General features: G+C 44.3%; 3 protein-coding genes across 5 annotated transcripts; 2 read left to right on the top strand and 1 right to left on the bottom strand.

The window, feature by feature from the left end:
- On the top strand, positions 1 to 2,671 carry LOC4330389 (uncharacterized membrane protein At4g09580). The gene is made up of 4 exons (XM_015770607.3): positions 1 to 256; positions 1,447 to 1,717; positions 1,886 to 2,056; positions 2,143 to 2,671. The coding sequence occupies exons 1-4, from the start codon at positions 96 to 98 to the stop codon at positions 2,305 to 2,307; spliced, it is 768 nt and encodes a 255-aa protein (XP_015626093.1). The 5' UTR covers positions 1 to 95; the 3' UTR covers positions 2,308 to 2,671.
- A 412-nt stretch (positions 2,672 to 3,083) lies between these two features.
- LOC4330388 (ubiquitin carboxyl-terminal hydrolase 21) lies at positions 3,084 to 8,698 on the bottom strand. Of its 2 annotated transcripts, none has more exons than XM_015770605.3 (14): positions 8,458 to 8,698; positions 7,718 to 7,801; positions 7,524 to 7,583; positions 7,360 to 7,434; positions 6,675 to 6,749; positions 6,423 to 6,500; positions 6,065 to 6,142; positions 5,851 to 5,971; positions 5,638 to 5,748; positions 5,177 to 5,349; positions 4,768 to 5,103; positions 4,565 to 4,684; positions 3,909 to 4,398; positions 3,084 to 3,592 (listed from the first exon to the last, which is right to left on the bottom strand). In XM_015770605.3, the coding sequence occupies exons 1-14, from the start codon at positions 8,512 to 8,514 to the stop codon at positions 3,330 to 3,332; spliced, it is 2,121 nt and encodes a 706-aa protein (XP_015626091.1). In that variant the 5' UTR covers positions 8,515 to 8,698; the 3' UTR covers positions 3,084 to 3,329. The 2 variants fall into 2 exon arrangements, with proteins under 2 accessions (XP_015626091.1, XP_025878607.1); XM_026022822.2 differs by lacking the exon at positions 8,458 to 8,698 and adding an exon at positions 7,926 to 8,073.
- Positions 8,699 to 13,976: 5,278 nt separating this feature from the next.
- Positions 13,977 to 16,603, top strand: LOC4330387 (uncharacterized). Of its 2 annotated transcripts, XM_015770609.3 has the most exons (7): positions 13,977 to 14,275; positions 15,626 to 15,703; positions 15,782 to 15,857; positions 16,013 to 16,086; positions 16,174 to 16,244; positions 16,374 to 16,414; positions 16,509 to 16,603. In XM_015770609.3, the coding sequence occupies exons 1-6, from the start codon at positions 14,243 to 14,245 to the stop codon at positions 16,405 to 16,407; spliced, it is 366 nt and encodes a 121-aa protein (XP_015626095.1). In that variant the 5' UTR covers positions 13,977 to 14,242; the 3' UTR covers positions 16,408 to 16,414; positions 16,509 to 16,603. The 2 variants fall into 2 exon arrangements, with proteins under 2 accessions (XP_015626095.1, XP_015626094.1); XM_015770608.3 differs by having other exon boundaries at positions 16,374 to 16,603.
- Positions 16,604 to 23,762: the final 7,159 nt, after the last annotated feature.

Here is a 23,762-nt window from a genome sequence, read left to right as displayed (position 1 = left end):
CTCTTCTTCCCTTCTGCAGCTCTCCTCTTCTTCTTCCTCCCAAACGGCCAGCGGCGCGCAGCGTCACAGATTTTACAGGGGAAAGAGAGGAGGAGATGGGGAGGGAGGAGAGGTTCCCGGTGTGGGAGGCGGCACTGCTCGCCGGCGTCGCGGCCGCCTTTGCCACGGGTCTCGTCGGCGTCTACCTCTCCATGCCTCATTCGGACTACAGCTTCCTCAAGCTGCCCAAGAACCTCCAGGAGCTCCAAATCCTCACGTAATTCGACCGATACCGTTTCTAACTGTTCAGCTGGTCTATGCATATGCTGATACTGCTTGTTCGATAGAAACTTGCTTCTCTTTTTTTTTTGTCTCAAAAGTTTGCAGTTTTTGTGCGTTTTTATGTTTTAGAACCTACCTGTGAAGAATCCTAATTTACTAGAACTTACCTGTAGGAAGAATCCTATTTTTTGTGTTCAAAACTTCAAATAGAATGTAAGTACGTAAATTGCATCGTATATGTTCCGTACTTTTGCCAAATATAAAGATTTTATTCATCTTCACTGTTGATACCAATTTCATCCTGTTCTTCCGCTTGAACTGCGTTGGTGCGTTGCTGGATTTCGGAACGTAACGGATTATTCTTGGATAATGGACTTGTAGTAGCAAAGCTGTAGTTTTTTTTTCCTGCTTATCTGAATAATAAATCCGTCCACTATTGTGTGTTTTGCGGGTGTTTTGAGACAGTCTTCGTTTTGGTCTGTGGATTTCTACTGATTTAGAGAGGATATTTTCTAAAGGAAATTTGGAAAGGGTCTCAGTGATTCCTTTGAACAAGTTACCTTTGTCTAGTAGTACTACACGAAGTGCTTTGTTGTAACTGAAAATGAAGCATCGGTAAAAGAAAAAACTTTTCTGACGGTGACGGTAGGAAATTTGCAAGAGTTCTACAGTAGGGCGTCCACTTTTAGTGGAGTGGTAGAACATGGATTTATGACCTGATTATCCATGTCCAAGTATGGCCCATACACATTGCAGCCTGTGGTCCCCTTAATCCATTGAAAAGCATAATTAATCGCGTAATTTTCGCAGCCGGTGGAGTATGAAATCCTTTCTTCTCGGTATTTACTTTCTGCCCAGCTGTAACTGTCGTGCGTTTTGAACCTGGCCATTGGTCAGATCGAGTTCCATCATGTGTGCCTTTTTGGTCACTGCACGCCATAACAATGTTTTGTTGACATCTGAACTCTCTTCAGCTATGGCCTTCTGTTAGGTTAAACACCACTTGCCAAATAGTACCATTGTTCAGACTTCACTATTCAGATAAACAGATAAACTTGTGTTCTTGAATTTGTCTGAAACTCTACACATGTTCAACCTTACACAGTTACACTGTTTGATGTCTCAGTGGGCAATGGATGTTTCAAATTAAACTGCTTCTAATGTTTGTGTACGTTTAATTTGCAGGGATCATCTCGAGGACTACACGAGCGACTACACCGTGCAGGTGCTGGTGGGCTATTGTGCCGTGTACATCTTCATGCAGACGTTCATGATCCCAGGAACCATATTCATGTCCCTCCTTGCCGGAGCACTCTTTGGCCAGCTTGGTGGTGTTGCCCTTGTGGTCTTTGCCGCCACGGCTGGAGCTTCTTCATGCTACTTCCTGTCTAAGCTGATTGGGAAACCGTTGGTCTTCTCATTGTGGCCGGACAAACTTGGGTTCTTTCAGAAGCAGGTAACTTCTTAACCTGCATCTTAGTCAGCTGATATCGCTTAGGATTCTCCCTGTGTTCTAGTTCATGGCAATGTTTTTTATATGTTCGATATGCGACATTTTGATTCTTTGATTCGATATCCGTCAAGATTCTGTAACTGACTGATGCTGTTTGCTTCTTCTTCTCAGGTTGCAAAAAGGAGAGAGAAGCTGTTGAATTACATGCTTTTCCTTAGAGTAACTCCAACATTGCCCAATACTTTCATCAATTTAGCGTCGCCGATAGTGGATGTGCCCTACCATATTTTCTTCCTGGCAACCTTTATTGGACTAATCCCAGCTGCCTATGTGACTGTCAGGGTAAATCACCTGCTTCAAATTCACATACTATTCTAGTTTCTTCTCATGCATAGCTCATGCTTTATTCTTTCTTTTCTGAAATACAGGCTGGAATAGCTTTGGGAGACTTGAGCTCATTGAGTGACCTATATGATAAACAATCAATAGCACTGTTGTTCTTGATTGGGGTTGTTTCGGTGACACCGACATTGTTGGGCAAGAACGAGAAGCAACAAGGCAAAGGGCCAGAAATGGTAGCTAGCAGTAGCTGATCACTTGCACGCGAACTCCTTCTCACCTCCCCTTCTGTGTACATATGAAGATCCTGCATTTGGTTGCTTCCATGGCCTTTGTTTGGATCGGTGCAACTTATGGCCGGCCAAAGGGCAACAGAACATGGCAAGGGCCCCTCTTTCTTTCTCCACTTGTGGAACCCTTTGTGCATGGTGCTGCGAAAGGGACACCTCACTGTCACAACATTATGATTCTGGGGAACAAGATGGGCCACCAGAGCTAAAATGACCCATTTGTTCTGTTTAACATCTTGTTTAGATCGAAGGAACAGCTGATCTTATCATCATTGTATATGCACTGCTAACCAGATTCAGTTTTTCATGGAACCTTGTCTTAGTGATCTGTGAATCTGTCCATGAAATGGTCTGTTTGGGCGCGGAAGTGAACAGCCAAATTGCATGTCATTTTCACTCGTTTGTGCTATGCCGCGATCATAACGATTTTGAGAGGCGATCCTTTGTGAGATTCTGTTGCCAAATGCCATATAATGGCTTCGGTAGGTGAGTGGTGCGCGCAGGTGCGCGCTCTCGATTGTCGATTATGTGTTTCGTTCTTGAATTGGGACCTCTCCATCGTTGCGATGGACCACGGCTGTTGGGTGACAAACTGACGGGGCAATCCGTCAGTCGCACACACGCTCCTAGTCCTATACACGGATGCGTTTGGTGGATAATTCGCTGTAGCTTGGCTGAACCCATTTCCCATCGAGGACACTTTGAAGAAGAACGGCACCGGCCCACACAAAACTCCTCAGTTTTTAGTCTCTTCCCTTTGCCACTGTTTTTCACAAATGAAGTGGGACTCCGAGTGCATGTTCCATACATATAGGTGAGGCATTCCACATCAGAAGGCAGCAAAAATGTACCTCACTATCACCATCTAGCCGGTCATACAGGTTATGACAAGCAGATAAAATTTGTTGGTTCTGGATATAAAACAAAATGCATGCTAAACTAACATGTACAGCTGGAAAAAAAAAGGCTTCGGCACTCGGACCATGCTACCATTTGATTGGAACCGGGATGCCGAGCTTCTTTTTGCCAAGAGGGTGACTCCGAGGACAGCTTCCAGAATCCTGCTCTGCATTGAGTTGGCTCAAGCAGTCCACAATGCCTTTTCTCCGAGTGGACGGCATACTCCTTACTAATCGTGTTACGTTCTTATCTATGCAAGGGCCCTTCGTCGATTTAGATGCTGATTCAACCTTAGCCTTCTTAGCTTTTGATGTGAATTTAAGGTTTCCAAGCAGAGGGGTCTCATCTTCTGCAAATGGCACAAGCAGAAATGTCAGCCTCGTCAATTTTCAAAGGATAATCAGCAAAGCAATGTACAGTAGTACCATGTAAGACAATGAACCCGATAAATTAGCAGAAAAGAAAAACTAATGTAATCAGCATTGGCAGAGCACAGCAACAGTATGTCTATCAATGAATTTAAAATCTCTCTATTAGTGGTACACCAATGATATGATAACTAGACAATAATTCAGTGTGCAGTTATAGGGTAGTGCGTAAGAACTTCTGTTCCGCTGCAGAGAACTTGGTAACAAAAGAAAATGGAACCAAGATGTAGGACTTACCGTCACCGAAGTCCTCAAACTCAAACACATTAAACTCATTATCATCAGAGAAGAAACGCTTGCGTTTTGGCGAAGGAGTTGAGGGTCTGTCCAAATTGGTAATGTCAGCAGCACTACCAGGACACCTATTAGCCACACAATCGTGATGAGATGATATGCATGGCACGATTTCATCTTTTAGGTCAGCCTTGTTGATACCATCAATCGGGCATCCCTTAGCTGGCTCCTCAAGGAAAGATGTTTTGCATTGACTAGTTTCATCTTTCTCTAATTTATCACCAGAACTGTTGGTTGCTTCACCAGAGGATGTTGGACAATCCACATCTATATTCTCCAATACTGAAACGGGAGATGCACCACTCGTATTTTCAGGATGCAGGTCATCCTTTTGCTCCAGCAAACTTGAAAACCACTGAAATTTGCCCTGCCTAATATAAAACAGAATATACCCTTCCTGGTTCAGCGCGCTTGCCTCACTAATCAAATCAACCTACAACAAAGGTTTGCAGAGGTTAATGATTCATGCCATGATAAACCTAAAAGCAATAGCAAGTATCTGTACACATCCTGCTCTTAATATATATAACTACTGGGCAAAGCCCTGGTAGTATTTTTAATTTAAAAAAAAGTAATAGCAAGTAACTTGTGACACATACATGGGAGTCATTCATTAGATGCCAAGTGCTCGGTGAAGAACGAACAGAACAAACATAATGGCCATAGCTAGGTGAACCAGAATGCTCAACAACGCCATAAAGATCATATTTCAGCTCCTTCTGCATAAGGTGGGACAAGTAAAACATCAAAACATGCCTTTGGTAAAGCTATTGCTAAAAATAGAGATAGTAGAAAAACTCACATTGATGTCAGGATCACAATGGAATGGCTTCAAATCAAGTTCTAGTGGGTACACCACATGTTTGTCAATCTTTTCAACAGATCTATCAAGGCTGGTGAAACGCTTTAAATGAATGGCAACGACATCTGGTGATCTATCAAGCATAAGTTGCTTGTTCTTACAAACTTTTGCATTACAATGTTCACAGTTCAGCTTGTCCTCAGCATCCCCAATTCGCTCCAACTTGGTAAAAGATTCCAAGGCATCAATAAGGTTATCAGCCTGATCAATCTCCAGGCTAAGATCCAAGAAGGGCTCATATGTCTCCGAGCAGTGTCCACACTCACAGCAAGTCAACTAGATAGACAGGATGAATTCAGTTGCAACTTTTAAGTGCCAAGACAACAAGCATGATGACAAAGTAAAATACCTTGCTTTTTAGTCGGCCTCCAAAAACCTGCTTAACAATACTTTCTTCATCAAAAGATGAGGGCTTATCCTTTGGCTTGGGATCAGTGGTGCACTTATCCAGGTTGTCCAGCAAACAACGTAGGAACTCATGTGCATCCTCCTGTTGTCCTGGTCTAAAATCTGATGATAATTCTGGGTAATCTTGTCAAGGAACTCCACCACTAATTTGAAGTACCAGAGACAGATACAATAGAAGATATATATCTCAGCACAATATTCAGTGAATATTAAGATGTATTGAAATTGAAACAGAACTGAGGAAGCATATAAATAGAAGTTATGAAATCATATAAGGGGTAACCTTGAAATTTTCAGGCATAAACACCCAATGATTGTCAAAAATGCAAGTCATATTACTGAGCATGTGTGCACAAATGTGGTAAAATTAAACTGCAAGGAAAAATCGAGAGCAAAGGATACTCCTTAAATTATCTCTGAACCTCACTGGCCTTATAACAGATCCAGACCTTCGGATTGATTCATCAATATGTTCTTTAAGAGCACAGAATGAACAGAAACCATCTTTATCATCTGCAGGAGACCAACAGTTTTTTTTTTATCATGAAACAAAAATGGCAATGAGATAACACATTTTTCAGGTAGCAAAACATTACTGTCAGAAACTATCCATACATGAGCATGGAGCACAGTGATCAGTGGAACGAAGCCTGAGAAAAAGTGGGACTGTATGGGTGACACACTGAAGAATTGAGTTTAGGAAGCATGTGTTCCCCATATTGCCAAGACCAGATCCCTGCATATGAAGAAATTTTAAAAATAACAAAATTATTGAATATGTCATTAGCATACGTAAGTCTTAGGGTTGAAGATATTGCATAAAACATACCACCAATTGAGATTGAGTGTTGCGGGAAAAGGACAAAGAAAATTGTTGGCCCTCCATGTTGCAAGGTTCAGCGCCGCTCTGTTAAACATTTTTATCAATCCAATTTGTTCAGTTTAAGAAAGATTAAAATAATGGCATTAGCATAACTGTTTTGAACATAACAGTCTCTAAAACATAACTTTGGCTGTTAATTTGGTTATAAACTTATAATATAATTTTAAGCCATGGTATAAGCATAGTTTCTAAAATACTGCTGGAGACACATTAGCAGCTAATATTTACAAAGTTTGACTGCACGAACCCCAAAACAATTCATTTTATTGTAGGGAGTAATAGGTGTGATTGTGAAGCCACTTACGCCGGAGTTGCACAGCTTGCTGTCAAGAAGGGATGATGAGTCTTGCTTAGTTTTCCCATCCCAGATATCTATTTCATCCTGCAGCACCACCAACAATAATATTAGGGAGCTCTAGGCACCTGGTTATCACAGTTTATGTAGAATAGTTGGATAAGATATTTCAGTTCAAGGCTTATTGTGTGCACCATTAAACATATAACTGGGTCACATGCCTACAAAGGGCCAGAGAAGATCAAATAGATAGAAAATTACATTGGAGCTAGGCTGCTCTGTGCTGAGGGGTTCAGACTGCATATTTGTATCCCCATCTAACAAATCCATGTCATTCTGAAAAAAAGGAACAAGAAAAAAAACAGCCAAAATTAGCAAATTTTTAGATACAACCGACTGTATAGGGATGTCATGGTAATACATAGCTAGCTGCAACATAAAAATCACTTGGGCACCCAATCTTTTAATCTAAAAAATTAGATTACATTAACTTTTTATAGTCTAAGCTAACAATTGAACTCCTGCAGTCCAAAAAATTAGGGCTGCACGATATCACACAACAAAACGGTGCCCTACATGCAAGTCTTCAAATTAAGATAGTAAAATGGCAAAATACTAAGTAATTAGAGTACCAATTGTATTTTTCATGAAGAAACATAAGAGCACGGAGCACAAAATACAACAGGCACGTAGTTCCCTAGGGATGATCAGGGAAACAAACCACCAAGGCTTATGCTTCATACCATTGATTGTTATTTTCCATGAGATGTTGCACTAAAGTGGGTTCATTACCTATTAAAGGACATGAACATAACTTGCTTTCTTATCTACTGTATCAGAAATGCTCTGAGTGAAAATTAATAAACAGTACTTGGTGAAAATCAGCATTAAGGAACCCAAACAGACTGACTGGGACAATCATATTCTTAGAAAGGTTAGCAAATACCTCAGACTGGGGCTGCTCATTTTCAGGCCAAGGTGCACTCAGCATGTATTTATCATCCATCGAATCCAAGTTGCTCTGCGTATGAGAAGAAGCATATTAAATTAACTATGCCAAAAGCAGAGCGACAACAAGCTAATCGCAAAAAAGAATAGATAAGAGTATACATTGTGTTCGTTACTCTTAATTGTGGGGGCACAAACCATATCCCAGGAATTTGAATAGCTCTGCAGGCAAAACCAGGAAACCGACAAAGTTAAAAAATTAGCAGCCACAAAAAAGGCATGTAATGTTGTTTCAAAGAGAAATGATAACACATGTAATCAAATATTTGTACAAGGAAGTCAGGTTAACATCTTACAACAGAGCGAATCGGCTGGCACATGGAGAAAAATGGTTGGTACTGCTCACTTTCAGCATCCCCACTTTCAGCACCAGTTTCAACCTAAGAACTCAATTGTCAGAAATAAGCCATGTATCGATGATCCAAAACTACAGACCATTTCCTTTTGTAACAAGTACTAGCAGAAATTGGACAAAACAGAAGGTAAAAGGCAGGTCGAAATTACCATCGTTTCAGTTTGTTGAACTACACTGCGGAACGTTGCACACAAACAAAATGGGAAAGCAGCATGATAGTCACCACGATTTCTGTCGTCTACTAGCCATGAATGAATGTCACTAGTGTTGCCCAATAATTATGTACTAATAAAAAGTGGTGGTGAGGCGCTACTCCTACCTGCTACCAGATTCCCAGCACACGAATGCCATGTACCCTGCTTAATATTGGGGTAGAACCACAGCAATAACCCAATCGAAACGCACCACAAAACTCCAAAACCATCTAAATCAAACACGTTTGGCTAAGATCGCATCCTGAGTTGCAAAAATGAGCAGTAAACACAAGTAATCGCCACACGACAAGCCAGCCCGCCGACTAAAACCGCGTTCTGAGTAAACCCAAAAAAAAAAAACAGCGACCAGTCTTACCACGCAAGGTACCACTGGCAACGGCCGTACCAGACGAAACCCCACCCCAAGCACCCCCCCCCTCCCCCCAGAAACTGCAGAAAAACAAGCAAGCAGACCGGAGGATCTCACCTGAACAGGGGCGGCCTCCGCTTCGCTCACGGCCGCGGCGCCGTTCTGGTCCGCCATGCGAGGGCGAGGGCGCGCTAGGGTTTTCGCTCGCGGGGAGGGGCGGTAGGTGGCGGTTTGGTGCGTGCTCGCGCGCGGCTGCTGAATCGATGGAGAGGGGAAGGCTTTGGTTGGTCGATTGGTTGAGATCGGAGACTAATCGCAGCAGCGGCGGGGGAAAGCAAAAAAAGTAGGGCAAATCGTTGGGTGGGAAGGAGGAGGAGGAAGGAGGGAAAGGAAGATTTGGGAGGTGAGGAGGGGGCGGAAATATTTTGGGTTTGAAACGGAGGCGGGGCGGGGTGCGCGTTAAAACTGACGACGCGGCGGGTGGGAGGGAGGACCGGAGGAGAGGAGACGGGGAAAATGTGAAAAAACAGAAACTGAGTAGACGGAGGAAGGAGGCGGGATGGGGAGAGTGTGGTTTTCGCGTTTCCCGCCTGTGGGGGGGCTAGTGGGGGCCTGGATTTTCGGCGCGCTCCCGCGTTTCCGTTTCCTGCGTCGCGTGGGTCAACACACTGCGGATGCGGCTTCCCTGTTCCGAATCCGATCTGTGTCAACCAATCAACGGCATGTGTCATTTTAGTGGTGGGTCCCACAGTTTCATATTACAGTCCTTTCGACTTCTCTTTAGTCAAATTATTTTATGTTTCCCCGAGTTTATTGAAAAATATATTACTCTCTCCTTTCTAAATTGATCATCCTGTAATAAAATCCAAAACTTCTCAAATTGATCACCATGTAATTGCATGGGCACGAATTTTATTGGAATACAATTAATGCAGTATGGGATAATGTGTGCATGTTAGGGTGTAATTGGTATGGGATTTTAATCGATGCATGCATTATGGGAGAATGTGTGTACGGTGTCTTGATTGATATGATTTAAATTATCCTTGGTCTTAGTGTATAAACTTATATGATGATCAATTTAGGAACAAGAGAGTAGTATTTTTAAAAAAATATAAACATATTATCAAAATATATTCAATACTAGATTTAACAAAACTAATTTAAGTTTAGTAGGTTGCTAATTTTTTTTATAAATTTAATTAAAGTTAAGAAAGTTTAACTAGAAAATAAGTCAAAACGACGACTTGGGATATGAAGTTTAGTTTTCCTCTTCTCTATTTTCGTTGTTCGAGTTAATATATCAGTACCTGTCTCTCTTATGGGGCTAAAGGAAGGGGAAAAATCATAATAGATTAAACTCAATGAACATTGTTTCGTGAAAAAAAAACATGTTGTTTTTAGGTGGAGCTCAAGGTAGCTAATCTCCCATGGGGCTAGAAGTCCGCCACGAATCCATGATCAACCCCGCATGTTAAGTGGAGTGTTAAGGATTCGATTAGATGGATATGTCTTTTACCTTAAAAGCAGAGTTGTTTTCCTTTTGTTCCCTCTTCTAACCGTGCACCACATTCGCACGCGTAGTGTGCTTAGGTAACCACCGGATGCAAGTTTTTTTCACTAATATTTTTTATAGCCTATTACTACTTATATCGATCTAACCCGACACAAGCTATGAAACATATTTCTAGTATGGTTCTCCAAACTCAAATAAGTTTAGATCTAAAATTTTCTATGCTACCTTCAAATGAGGGGTGTTCTCCTTCCAATCCATTCCCTACTCTCATCACGCACCGCACTCGCACGCGTAGTATACTTAGGTAATCATTGGATGGATCCAAAGTTTCATCACTAATCTTCTTATAGTCAATCAGGCCTGATCTGTTATAACATACTACCTCTGTTTCATAATGTAAATCTTTCTAACATTGTCCATATTCATATAGATGTTAATGATATATAAATGTGGGCAATACTAGAAAGTCTTACATTATGAAATGGGGGAATACCGGTGATATGGGCCCGGGGGTATCACGTCTAGAGGGAGGAGGCCGTCCTCAAACCCACGTGGCTCTCCGCGAGGGGGGATCAAGCCCTGGGTGGAGCGGTGGCTACCCCCACCCAGCTAGAGGGAGGAGGCCGCCCTCAAACCCACGTGGCTCTCCCCGAGGTGGGTCGAGCCCGGGGTGTTGTGGCGGCTGCCCCCTCCCAGCTTGGGGTCGAGTCGCCCCCAAACCCACGTGGCTCCCCGCGAGGGGGGATCAAGCCCGGGGTGGAGCGGTGGCTACCCTCTCCCAGCTAGAGGGAGGAGGCCGCCCTCAAACCCACGTGGCTCTCCCCGAGGGGGGTCGAGCCCGGGGGTTGCGGCGACTGCCCCTTCCCAGCTTGGGGTTGGGCCGCCCCCAAACCCACGTGGCTCCCCCCGAGGGGGGTCAAGCCCGGGGTGGCGCGGCGGCTGCCCCCTCCCAACTAGAGGGAGGAGGCCGCCCTCAAACTCACGTGGCTCTCCCCGAGGGGGGTCGAGCCCGGGGTGTTGCGGCGGCTGCCCCCTCCCAGCTTGGGGTTGGGCCGCCCCCAAACCCACGTGGCTCCCCCCGAGGGGGGTTGAGCCTGGGGTGGCGCGGCGGCTGCCCCCCTCCAAGCTAGAGGGAGGAGGCCGCCCTCGCTTGGGGTCGAGCTGCCCCGACCCCTCCATGTATCAGCCCACGTGTACAGGGTTAGGTGGGAGCGCCTAACTGCCACCTAACTGCATTTAAAGCGGTCTATGCAACCGCGCCATGTCGCATTTAATGCGGCGTGCTGCGCATCTGACCGGTTGAATAACCGATGGGACGGCGACTGTGTACCCCCGCCCTGTCAGTGTGTCAGGCGGTGAGCGGCGTGCTCTGTCCCGTCCCATCATAATGATGAGGGGCTTCACAGCCTCTTACCCCGGTCAGAGTTGGTCCAACCACTCTGAACTGACCGGGTTCCCGTTTTCTGGTGTGAACGAGAACCCGGAAGTCCTCATCCATTAAATGACGAATGACAAGGGCGCCCTGCATGATTTGATGGGCCCCGCGCAGCAACCGACGTGCAGATAGCTTCTGAGCTAAGGCACAAGACATGTAATTAATATAGAGAATATTTTCCCTTCTCCCTAGGTAGCACTCGTAGCACATGTGGTATCCCCTTAGAGTATAAAAGGAGGACCATGCCTAGCGAGGAAGGGGGATCGGACGGAGGATCCCTGAGCCAAAGCTTGTCTAACCATAGCTTGCATACCAGAGATTCAGGGACTTTCTAAGCACAGAAGAATCATACACACAGGAGTAGGGTATTACGCTTCATAGCGGCCCGAACCTGTATAAACCTCTTTTGTCTCATCGTCTTGGAGGAGCCTCCGAGATCAAGATCACACACAGTTTCGCTCACCAAATTCTCTAATCTCACCAGTTGCCCCCGGCCGAACTCTCAAAGGGGGGCCTCACAGCCTCTCGCTAAAGAGGGTCACCCCTCGACAGGGAGTATGAGTGTATTACTAGTATGGTATAAAAAGATGCCGGTTCTTCAAACTTTCAAAATTTTCGATTCAAAAGCCAGCTGTACCAGTCCTAGGTGACATTTTTTTAATTGAAAATATTTGATTAAGTTTTGTGGCATTTCGATCCGGTATATAGAATAGCATCATTTTACCTTGCATAACGCTTCAATACATTTTGCATAACGCTTCAATAGCATCATATTAATCCATGGCATTTGTTAGGACTCATGCGACAGTTTGCTCATAGTTGCTTTTGCTTGTATATTATGATCGTTAGCATATATAAATGAAGATGTTTTCTTCTTCCCATTACATGACACTCTTCGAACAGTTTTCTTCCTTCCAGTTTGAAAGAGAAAAACATCCTGAAAGCATCACCAGCAGCTTCATAAAATTATTGGAGCCATCGTTTTGCGGAATAAGCAAAACGACATATTTGCAAATAAACAAATTGTGAATAAAAGATTTATATACTCGTTCTTAGTGATCTAAATACAAATGCTGAAAAATAAACTTCAATAAAAAACCTCGAAAGAAGCTCCAACTTTAAGTTTGAAAATTCAAATTTTGACTGATAAGTGTAAGTATAAGCGAAAAGATGAGACCCTTTCCTCCTGGAAGCTGTGTTTGTTTTAGAGGGTTGGAAACCCTTCCCTCCCGACACACAAAACAAAACGATACATTAACACATAATTAATTAAGTAGCATTAGCTATTTTTTTTTGAAAAATATACTAATATGATTTTAGAAGCAACTACAATTATGTATAATGTTTTTCCGAATAACATACTATTACGAGTATCATTTAGTAGTTTGATGTGCGTGTGAAAGATACGAAAATAGAAGTTAGAAAGCGCCAAACAAATGTGGCTTCTTACTCCCTTCGTCCCTAAATATTTGACGTTATTGACTTTTTTAAATATGTTTGACCGTTCGTCTTAATCAAAAACTTTTGTGAAATACGTAAAACTATATGTATACATGAAAGTATATTTAACGATGAATCAAATGATAGGAAAAAGAATTAATAATTACTTAAATTTTTTGAATAAGATGAACGGTCAAACATGTTTAAAAAAGTCAACAGCGTCAAATATTTAGGGACAGAGGAAGTATTTGGTAATCTCAGGAACTTAAGGAATAAAAAAACTTATTTAATACGCCATCCGTCCCACGATATAAAAAGTTTTAGAGTTAAAGTAGGTAGATGTGAATGATAGAGAGTTGTGATTAGACGAGTAGTGAAGGTAGGTGGAAAAAATAAATGGTGGATGGTTGTGATTGGTTGGAAAGAGAATGTTGATGAAGAAGTTGTTATATTTTGGGATAAATCCTAAGAGATAAAAGTTGTTATATTTTGGAACGGAGTGAGTATATATCTAACTCTCTCAAATAAAAGATGAGCCACCTTGTCGTTTTCCGCTCCTCACCTGCTCAACTTCTGCGCTTTCTGAGCGCGATCTTCCCTCTTGTTGATCGTGGTAGATTTAGAGTTGGAGCTTTATATTAGTGGAGAATAAGAAGAATAGATCATGAACCATCCGAAACCGACTTTTTTTAACCAAAAATTACGGGATAGAAAACAATATTGGGTATCTTGTCAGCGAAACTCTTAGGACAGATTCACTTTGATGCCATTTTTAACCATATTATTTTTTTAGCAAAGTTATTAAAAAATTATATACGTTTAGTTTGTTGCTAAATTTGTTAAATATATAAAAAATCCTGCAAAAATTTTGGCAATAATACCATCTTGCTAAAATTTAATAAGGTTATTTTGCTACGATCTGAAAATGCCCTACTCCCTCGGATCAGAAGTAAACCGAGCAAATACAGTGTTGAGCTAATTCCTTCTTGCATGTTTTCATGGGCCTGGTTGCCAATTACTAGCAGCATATACTGCAGATTGCAGATTTGCAGTAGGCCAGAACGGCCCATGAATAATTCCCTGTGGACCAGGCCCATTGCATCGGAGCCCCACACTCTTTCCGGTCACGGGGGTGACGCCGCGAGACGAGCGGGCGCTCCCAATGACACGAAAGGACAGGTGTCCGGGTCGGATACACGTCATCTCCTCCCCCTATTATCCATCACCAAAGTTGCAAAAAAATTCAGGGGAATAGAAAAGCATAGGAAATAAAGTAAAGGGAGGAGAGGACAAGGAACTCCTTCCGGCTCCGATCCCACCCACTCCGGCGGCCTCTCGCTCGGCCTCGCCCTCGCCTCCGATCGATTCGCCCCTCGTCTTCCTCCTCCCGGATCCCCCAAGCCAAGCCCGGGGAGCCGGGCCGCCGCCAACGCGCGCGGCGGACACGAGGAAGGGAAACAGGCGACGACGAGAAGAGAGGATCAGCTGGGGGTGATGAATTGTTACGCTGCATGGACGGAGCAAGCGAGAAGCCTCCCCACAAGGTACGCGTCCCCCCGCGATTCCGGTTGTATTATTCCCGCGCGCGCGCGAGAGAGAGAGATCGAGTGTTTGAGCTTCAGTTCGTCAGTCTATGGCTGGATTTGGTTTTGGTCGTGCCGCTTGTATAGAAGGATAAGAGAGCTGTGCTGCGGCTGCGCGAACCAGTTGTTTTCTATTATTGGAGTGGCCGATGACTTGTATCTTCGTTCACTGTGGCCAGGAAAAAGGTGGATAGGCCTTCCCAATAATTTGTTGGTTGGTTCTGGACCAAACCTTTTTTTTCTCCTGGGGCATTTTGATACTGTGATTGATGGCTACAAATAGTACTGGAGCTACTGTGGTATTGCTTTGCCCGCGGTCTCGCTAGTGGACAGCATATGATTGTTTGGCTGGTGGCCAGATTTAGTCATGGTCAACTGTGCCGAGTGGCCGAATTCCGTATGGTGGATTTAGGTTCATCTTCCTCGCGCAAATGTTTCTAGGTTCTTGATTAATGCAGCAGCACAGGATCGACATTTAACCTATGGTCTGTAATCGGTGAATTGAGCCTTTTAGTACAACCCTCTCACTGAGGGTTTGAGACGAAGACTGGTGTTTAGGTTCAATCTGTGGCACCATTGTATTGTAACGGCCCGTCAGGTCTCCTTGTCGAACACCACCCTACAATATTATAGGAGTCCTGTTAGCTGTTTCTTTTTTAACCTGAACTTTTGCAGCCATTTGGAAAATGCTGATCAATGCATTGCTGATGTTTGTTTTTGCTTAAACCAATTTCCTTACCTTGATGTCCTTTATTCATCTAAGACAAATGCTGTGAATTGCACAAACTAGGTTCTACTTTCTTGGCAGATGCGTTGCTTTGTCTGTACTATTCTTCACAGCAAATGTTATCTACTGACGAAGTGAAGGAATTATTATTCAAGCATAAAACATCTATTAATAGAGTGTGGCCTTGTGGGTGGTTAAAGGGTGCAAAACAACCAAACAACTTATTACTCAGCATGCGATTTAGTGTATCTTTATTTACAAGACATCGGGGTTGCTAGGCAATTCAAGCCTGTATATTGCCACTTGTATGCTTCGCTATGGTATGAACTCAATATGTGTTATTATATGGTTTTTACAACTCTGTTAATATGCAACTCACCTGCGCTGTGAGCTATCATTTGGGCACTTAATCTTAATAAGTCATGCTAATCCAAAATAAACTCACTTTACCGCCTATGTACTCGTGACGTGGACTACCGTGCCATTCATATTCTGAAAAGTGTCCATAATCAATTATACTATTTCTTGCACAGGTACACTTTTTTTTAATACGTCTTATTCATTATATTCATTTGGAATAGCAGGACTATTACAAAGTTCTGGAGGTTGATTACGATGCATCCGATGACACCATCAAATTGAGTTATAGAAGATTAGCTTTGGTATGCTGTTATTGGACTTCTTTCGGGGTACGCAAATAATAATACATTAACACACTGTAACTGATAATTCATCCACAGATGTGGCATCCAGACAAGCATAAGGGGGATAATGATGTCACAGCTAAATTTCAGGAGATCAATGAAGCCTACACAGGTATTTTCCACTCTCCATTATGTAGGCACAGATGATCTTATTATCCTCATTTACTTCCTAGAGATAAATTTGGGATCTCAATATGGATGTACTTCCTAGAGATAAATGTTATCGTCATTGCCTGATTCACTTTTTTTTATGTTCCGTTTTTTCAGTTCTAAGTGATCCAGCTAAGCGCCTTGAATACGACCTTTCCGGATGTTATGAGTTAAATCGATATACTTTGCGTGTAAGGTGTCTTCTATAATTGGCCTTCCATATTCCTCTTCTACACGCTTTGTGTTGATTTTTCTTGCTGTCTTTCCCTCGCTTTTAGGAGTACCTTACAAGGTTTAAGGGTATGATACTTACCTGCAATGGTCTTGGCATAGACCATTCTTCAAAATGGTAAAGCATTTCATTTGAGCCTGATGCTAAATTTGTTTTGCATATTGGTTAAGACTTAAGACTTCATGGCATGATTCCTAATAGTAGTGTGAACACTTCGAATACAGTATTTATGATTTCATTTTCTAGGGCCCGGCATTTGAGGGAATTGGAGCCCCATTGATCTATAGGTACATCTTATTTGTCCATGAGCTTCTTCAGTACTTTCTTTGAGGCCAATTGGATGCTTAGCTGTTTCTTTTAACACAACTATGGATACGGCAGGGCATCTCTCTGTTCTTTGTAACACAACAATGGATTCTGTCGTATACTAATGTATTTTTGCTGCAAGAAATGCATGCACGCAGTTTCCAGATGTAGTTCTTGGCTTCTCACCGAAAAAAGAGCAACAGTTTCGTGGTGTTTAACTTGACACAAATACAAATTAAGCCTATCCTTTCTCATGAACGCCTGACAGAAGTAGATGACAGTAAAACATAACCTCACATATTCTGTACATTTAGTCCATGCAGTAATATAGCATAGAAGAGTTCTGGTGTTATCAGTTTTATCACAGATCTGCCATGATGAACATATGCTGAGATTAAAATGTGCTTAGTTCGGATCACTAGTTCCAGTTTGGTGTTTGATCTCGAAATCTCCATTCAAGTATGTGTTACTCGTATCAAGGGAGCACTGGAGAAATTCTTTTGATGCATGTTTTGATTATATAGCTAGCAATTTTAGCGGTACGCCCTCCATTCAGGCACATGGGACAACGTCCTTATATCTGAGTTGCAGTATATATTTTGTTGCTGGACATGGTTGGCTGCCTGTTATTATAAACTGGTAGGATTAGCACGGAGGGTTGAAGAACTCAGGATTCTTTACTCCGTTGTTATTTTGGGATGGAGTACTTGTTTGCCATCAGTGGAAGGAATGCAGGATGAAGCTAGAAAGAGATGCAAAATTTTCTTCCCAACGGAAAGTTCTACCAGTTGAGTTTTCCTGGCCAGTCTTTCCTTGCTGTGCTGACCTTGCAATCATCCTCTCTCTCTCTCTCTCTCTCTCTCAAGAAAAAAAAAATGCAATCATCAAGCGGTTCCTTTCTGATTTAAAGTTCTGGCCTGTAAAGCGAGTTAGCGTGTGACGCTGGTGTTTATACCGTACCAGCATTTGGAATTTTTTTTATTTTTATTTTTTTTATTAAAAGTTTTACAAAAATAATTTTTCATTTTGAAAATTGACAGAAGTGGTCGCCTACCGCCCTCTGGGAGGGCGATTTTTAAAAATCGCCATCCCAGAGGGCGGCGAAAGTGACGTGGCAGACGGCCGTTCGCTCTCGGGCGACGGCCTTCAACGAAATTTGCAGGCGGCCCCCTTGCCGCCCTCCGCTAGGGCGATTTTGTACTGTGCGGAGGGCCGCCTGCAAATGGGCGGCGGGGGGCCTGGAATTTTGCAGGCGGCCCCCTTGCCGCCCTGGGGGAGGGCGATTTTATACTGTGCTTTATATTTTTGTATAAATATAAATAGTTATCAAATCTTTTTATATTGAAAACTATACAAGATTAAAATCTCCAAGACAGGTAAAATACAATTTTATTATTTTTTAGGGCCTATTTGGAATGTTACCGTACAAATATTTTGTTAGTGCCAAAATATAAGCAAGTTTTGGCACTACCAAATATTTGGTAAGGTAAAATTGTATTTGATCATATTTGGTTTGCTGCCAAAATGTAAAATTGTAGTGAAGAATGTTCTACATAATCTCAAATCTAGATTACGTATTACCAATGAATAGGTTTTAATCGAAATCAAACACAAGTACTATTCAAATTACCAAAATATTGGTAGGGCATGTTTTTGGTAGCAATCCAAATAGGCCCTTAGTCTTACGCATACAAAAAATCACCATCATAATTAAACATTGTAATGATAAGATAGATAAGAAGTGCCATCGATACACGGTACAAATTTGTCGATCCCGACGAATCAAGCATGCGGTAACCTATCGGCCCCTTCTAGGTCGGTCAGAATGCATTGCATTCTCGTGGTCCTTCAATCGTTGATACTCTACTTGTGTTTCTGACTCTGTTATCTTCTGGCCATGATATGATGGAGTGACATTGTCGATCCATCGAGTAAATCCACCCATCCTTGGATTGCCCTGTAAAAATAGTAATGTTATTCAGTTTGGGTAGTAATTTTGTGCAAATCATAGCGGATTTTGTAAATGGTTAGACATACAACGAAATCGTTGTCTACATTGGGGCAGACAAAATATCTCCTTCGAAATGTTTGTTCAGCAAAGGATGTAGCCACCTGCCAGCGATCTCTACACCCACACTTTGGACGCTCGGACCATTTAGGTAACCCTAATGGATTGTTCCTCCAGTCTAAGCTTGCAATTTCCACCCGACGTTCGTACTCCATCCAAGCATGAATGAACTGTATGGTCGGTTCAGGTTGCGTTATCGGCCCGCCACTTGAAGTAACTCTGACTGTGTCAATCTATTGTACGAATTGACATTTCCTTACATCTTCCTATGTACATCCATTTTGGGATAGTTAAGTTAATGATAGTACTGAGGAGTGATGAAAAGAATAGTTATAATTACCACGGAATCATCGTCGACAATGTTTGGACACACGAAACACCTTTGTCCTCGAGTTCGGTGCCTTACGGACCTTATGACCTGACAACGGTCACCACAACGACACTCCGGACGCTCACGCCACGTGGGGAGTCCTAGGGGATTTACGTGCCATTCTAAAGCCTCAGCAGCAATTCGACGTTCATGCTCATCCTTCCGCCTTAGGTAGTCCGATCTTGTTTCACTACGTGGGTAAGCACGGGTTCCGTCGTTTTGTGGGTTCTCCATGTCTACCCACTCGATGAAGTTGCACATTGGACGATATGTCTGCGTAAGATGTTACAATTGTGTACGAAGAAGTTAGTTTTTTTTATCCATTTGAACTTCGAATAGATGAAGCATATCTGATCAAAGTTCGCGCATTGGAAGAATCTCCTGCCCCGAGTTTGTATCATGAGGGAAGACTTGAGTATGCATCCATCCCCACAATCGCACAAAGGACGGTCACACCATGGTGGAAACCAACCAGCAAAAGGATCGCTTCGCTAGTTGAGACGCTCAAGGAATGGCGCTTCCATTTTCGTGTGTTGTGTGCTAGTGGGGAAGAAGATATGAAGAGGTTGCCTTCAGATTGTCAATTATATAGCGTCGTTTTCACTGCAATATATGTGAACTCAATGAGATACATTATTCATTAGATGTGACAAGACGATCACGCGTGGGCGTGATTCACTTTATGTCAACAGGCAGCGCCGAAAGTTGATAGTGACAACTCGAGCTGCCGCTTTTCATGTGTACTGTTGTGGACTGTGCGCGCTACTGGATCTGACACTACCGTGAAGCGCCGAAAGTGTGTTGTCGTGAGCATAAGTTGTTCTAGCACGATATGAATGAAAAGAACTATGTAGACGAGACAAACACAAGTAGTACTGCAGTAGTAATAGCAAAAGTAGTACTGCTTTACAAGTTTGTAAGCCAAAAGAAACGGTCACATAAGGACTGAAGAGGTAGAACACTACTGACGAGGCCTCTTACCCCTGTCCCTCCTACCCTGCGCCCTAATGTGCCCCTGGGAGTACGTGAGTCGGTCCGGGGGTACGGCACGGCCAACCCGTCCTGCCTGTACAGGTGTGACCTCTGGCTGCTCCTGAGAGTGTGCCTCTGGAGCTCCTCCAAGCTGAGAGAAGCCTAGTACGTCGTGGTGGTGTGCACCGTGCAAGTCGTCGTCGTAGAACTGGCTAGTAGGACCAGTCCTACCGGCGTGAGACGAAGAGGCCCCAGTATCGAAGATCCCGGCTGCAAATCCTACTGAACAAGGACCATCAGTTTCATACAGGTATTTAATAGTATTAATAAAAAGTAAAGTACCGTGTGGGCGAGGGATCGACGCTCCGTGAGAGGAAGAGGTGGCGAACGCCCCTGCGGAGCTCGCGGAAGCGCCGGTCGTGCCTGTGAACGCGCTCGAAGGCAGACGAGGTCCTGCGATGAGGAAACGTGCCGTTAAAACATGGTGACATATTCGTGCAAAAGCTGAAACAAAAATGAACTAATCTCTGGGCTGAACTGTACCGTGCGAAACCGGTGCTGTAGGTCGCACTGCTCCGAAGCTAGGGGCGCTCGAAGGCAAACGAGGTCCTGCGAGGATGGAACATCAAGTTACGACGGGGTGATGTTTTCGTACAAAAACAGAAACAAAACTTAAGAAACCTCTGGGCTGAGCAGTACCGTGCGAAACAGGTACCGTAGGTCGAGGTCCTGCTCCGACGGTAGGCGCACGAGGCCGTGGTTGTACCGGACCAGCTGGAGGTACGACGTCCACGGCGCTGCGACAGGAGAAGACGCGCATGACCGCACGCATCTTCTCCTGCATCCGGTCGAAGGTCACCCTCTGCTCAACGTCAGTCAAGTGCAAACCTCTGTTCAACCTCACTTGGACTGCGGTGATATCGGCACTGATATCCCGTGCGGCATCAGCCTATGCAAGATGGAAATAAAAAATTCAGTAGTTGTCCTATATTATGCAAGATAAATGAAATAATTGTAAGAACTAATACAAATTCGACGTACCCCCACGAAGTAGTCTCGGTCACGGTGCGTGGGATACGCGTCCGTCACAGCGGCAACGTGCGGCTCTGGGGCGTCTGGAGTGAAGGTCACACGCGCATGAGTGCGAGGAAGGTACCAGCGAAGGTAGTCACGGTAGTTCTCCTCCGTGTGTGGGAAGAGCTCGTTGATCACCTCCTCTGTAGCTAACACCCAGTCGTCAACGTACTGCTGTACACGTGGAGCCCAAAGTGCGCCTGCTAGCTGTCCCCGTCGAGTCAACCTGTGAAGAGAGGTAAATTATATGGCTCGATGAAGTAATTATCATAAAAATTTAGAAATGAACAATCCGAACTCACGAGTGGTCGGCAGGGAGGACGGTCGGCTGCACGTTGCCCGGAAACACCTGCCTAAGTCCGAACTGTCTCATCACATGCTGCGGGCAGTGAGGCTCAACGAAAATGTCGAACACCATCGGCAGGATGGTGAGCCAGTAAGCCTGGTCGCGTGTGCACAACGACGAAAGTCCTAGCGGTGCTCTCGCAGCGACGGCCTCTTCTGTGTACGGCTCCCAGATGACGTCGCTCGGCTGGAGACGGTCAAACTCGAACACGAAGTCCGGGTAACCTCGTCTCACCTGGACGTGAGCGTAACGACGCTGCAATAAACATGATCGGAATTAGACATGTTATGTGAAGAAAAAAAAGAAGACGACTGATAAACTTATAACGCAGCGAAGTTGCACTAACCCCACGTCGACACCAGTAAGTCCCCATCGTGGGACCGTCCTCTGGCCACTGCGCGCTGCGACCAACCCCGTATGGTGCGCTGTCCACCACTGGTCGACCTATGGCAAACCTCTCGGCTGTCCAAAGCTGAAGCAACATAGGGCAGCCAGCGATGATCGCTCCCGCGTCAGTCTTCGTGCACGCCTCACAGAGGGCACGGTACGTGGCTGCTAGCACGGCAGAACCCCAGCTCCACTGCGGCACGTCCTGTGGCTGAGCATCCGCGATCGACCGTGCGTAGTGGACCAGCCGGAAGTCCACAGCGTGCCCGTGGGTGCTAGTGAACATCACCCACCCGAACAACCACAACAGGTACGCCTCAAGGGAGCGTCGGACCGAGTTATCATCAGCGTCAGGGTGCAGAAGGTCCGCCTACAATTAAGAATGAAATGTTAGTACAAAACACTCTGTTGATCGCAAATAAGCATGTATGATAATAACAACTTATTTACTTACAGTGAACTGGAGCAACCAAGCCTTGCTAGGCCCGACTGTAGAGTACGGAGGAAGGGTGTTGGCCGGTCCTAGGTGTGGAAGGCGCATCACCTGCTCGAAGCGCGCAGTGATATCCTCCTTCCACCCAAAAACACCGTCCACGGGACCAACTGGTGCTCCCGCCAGCGGTAGCCCGAGCAGGTACGACACGTGCTGCAGTGTCGGAGCTATCTCCCCACAGGGAAGGTGGAACGTGTGCGTCTCAGGTCTCCAGCGGTCTACCAGAGCGGTAAGGAGTGACCGGTCTGCATCCCACCGCTTCGCTGGGTCACGGTCGTCCGCCGCCGCCTCAACAAGCCTACAAAGTGGTAGAAGGCCTGCCGCACGCAACCTGTATAGAGCAAACTTCAAACATAAGTACAACACAAAGCAAAGTTGAGTTGAAATGTGAACATACGCGTACCAAGGAACGTGACGGGGGTCGACACGCAACCACTCGCGCGACGTGCGTGGACGGAAGGTGCCGAGCTGTGCACCCTCGACTGCTGACAGGAACGAGCGGTGGTTCCTGTCAATCCCACGGTTCAACAGCGCCGGTGTGTCGTACGCCATACCTGCATCAAATAGATTGATCAGAAACATATAAATAATTAGTTCAACATAAGTAATAAATGTTCATAAGCGAATTACTAACACATATTAAACAAGAGTACAAACAAATAAAAGTGTCACCATACGGAATATTTCTGATTACAACAATAACTGCAGTTACACGATATGAGTACTTAGTCCGAACACTCATCACGATAACATTATGATACAACACCGAATAGTTCGCAATACTACTAGTACAACAATAGTCGGAGGTACTCATTACAACAACATTCAATTGAAATTACACGATAGAAGTATTTAGTCCGAACACTCATCACATCACAACATCATTTTATTTCCTAAATCGATAGCATTGTTACACCATGGAATCGCCTGCTGCGCGACGACGCCTTGGCCTTGCGCGCCTGCTTGTTGTTCCTTCACCAGGTGGTCGCCTACCATCACTTGCCTGTCCAGATGGACTAGCATCTGCGCCGCTTGGAACTTCTGCATTCTTCGGGCATTTCTTGTAAGTATGGCCGCGCAGATCACACTTGCTGCAGCGTAAAGTCCTCCCACCTGCTTCTGACTCATCCATATCATTTCTGATGCGTCTAGTTTGGCGTCGACCCTTTTTCACCCTTAACTTAGATGGGTCTGGAATGTAAAAAACTTGGGCACTCAGCGTTGTGTAAGATCCTGAGATCCCGAACCCATATATCTCCTCACTCCATGTATGAAAGATTGCTTCTTTCCTGAAATAATTTGAGACGTACACATTGGAAGATATGCCACAATCACCGGCAGCAGCAAGAACGTGTGAGCAAGGAAGGTGATGAAGCTTCGGCTTCATACAACTGCAGGTACATCCACCATCCGCCTTCAAGACACATTCCTGCACGGCTTGCTTGCGATAGATACCACGCCTGCTCCTATCAACACACATTATTTCATACCGATGCACTTGTGTGCCTTGAGCAACAACTCTATGTCTCCGTGCCTTTTTGATTTTATCTTCCATGTACTTTGTCACTACGTTGCCAAACACTATGTTGTTATCGGCCATGGACGGACCAATTTTCTTG

This window comes from Oryza sativa, chromosome 2, assembly GCF_034140825.1.
Source record: "Oryza sativa Japonica Group chromosome 2, ASM3414082v1".
In the NCBI taxonomy this organism is placed as follows: domain Eukaryota; kingdom Viridiplantae; phylum Streptophyta; class Magnoliopsida; order Poales; family Poaceae; genus Oryza; species Oryza sativa.
Note: the sequence above shows the minus strand (reverse complement) of the source record. Positions and strands in the feature narration are given on the sequence as shown.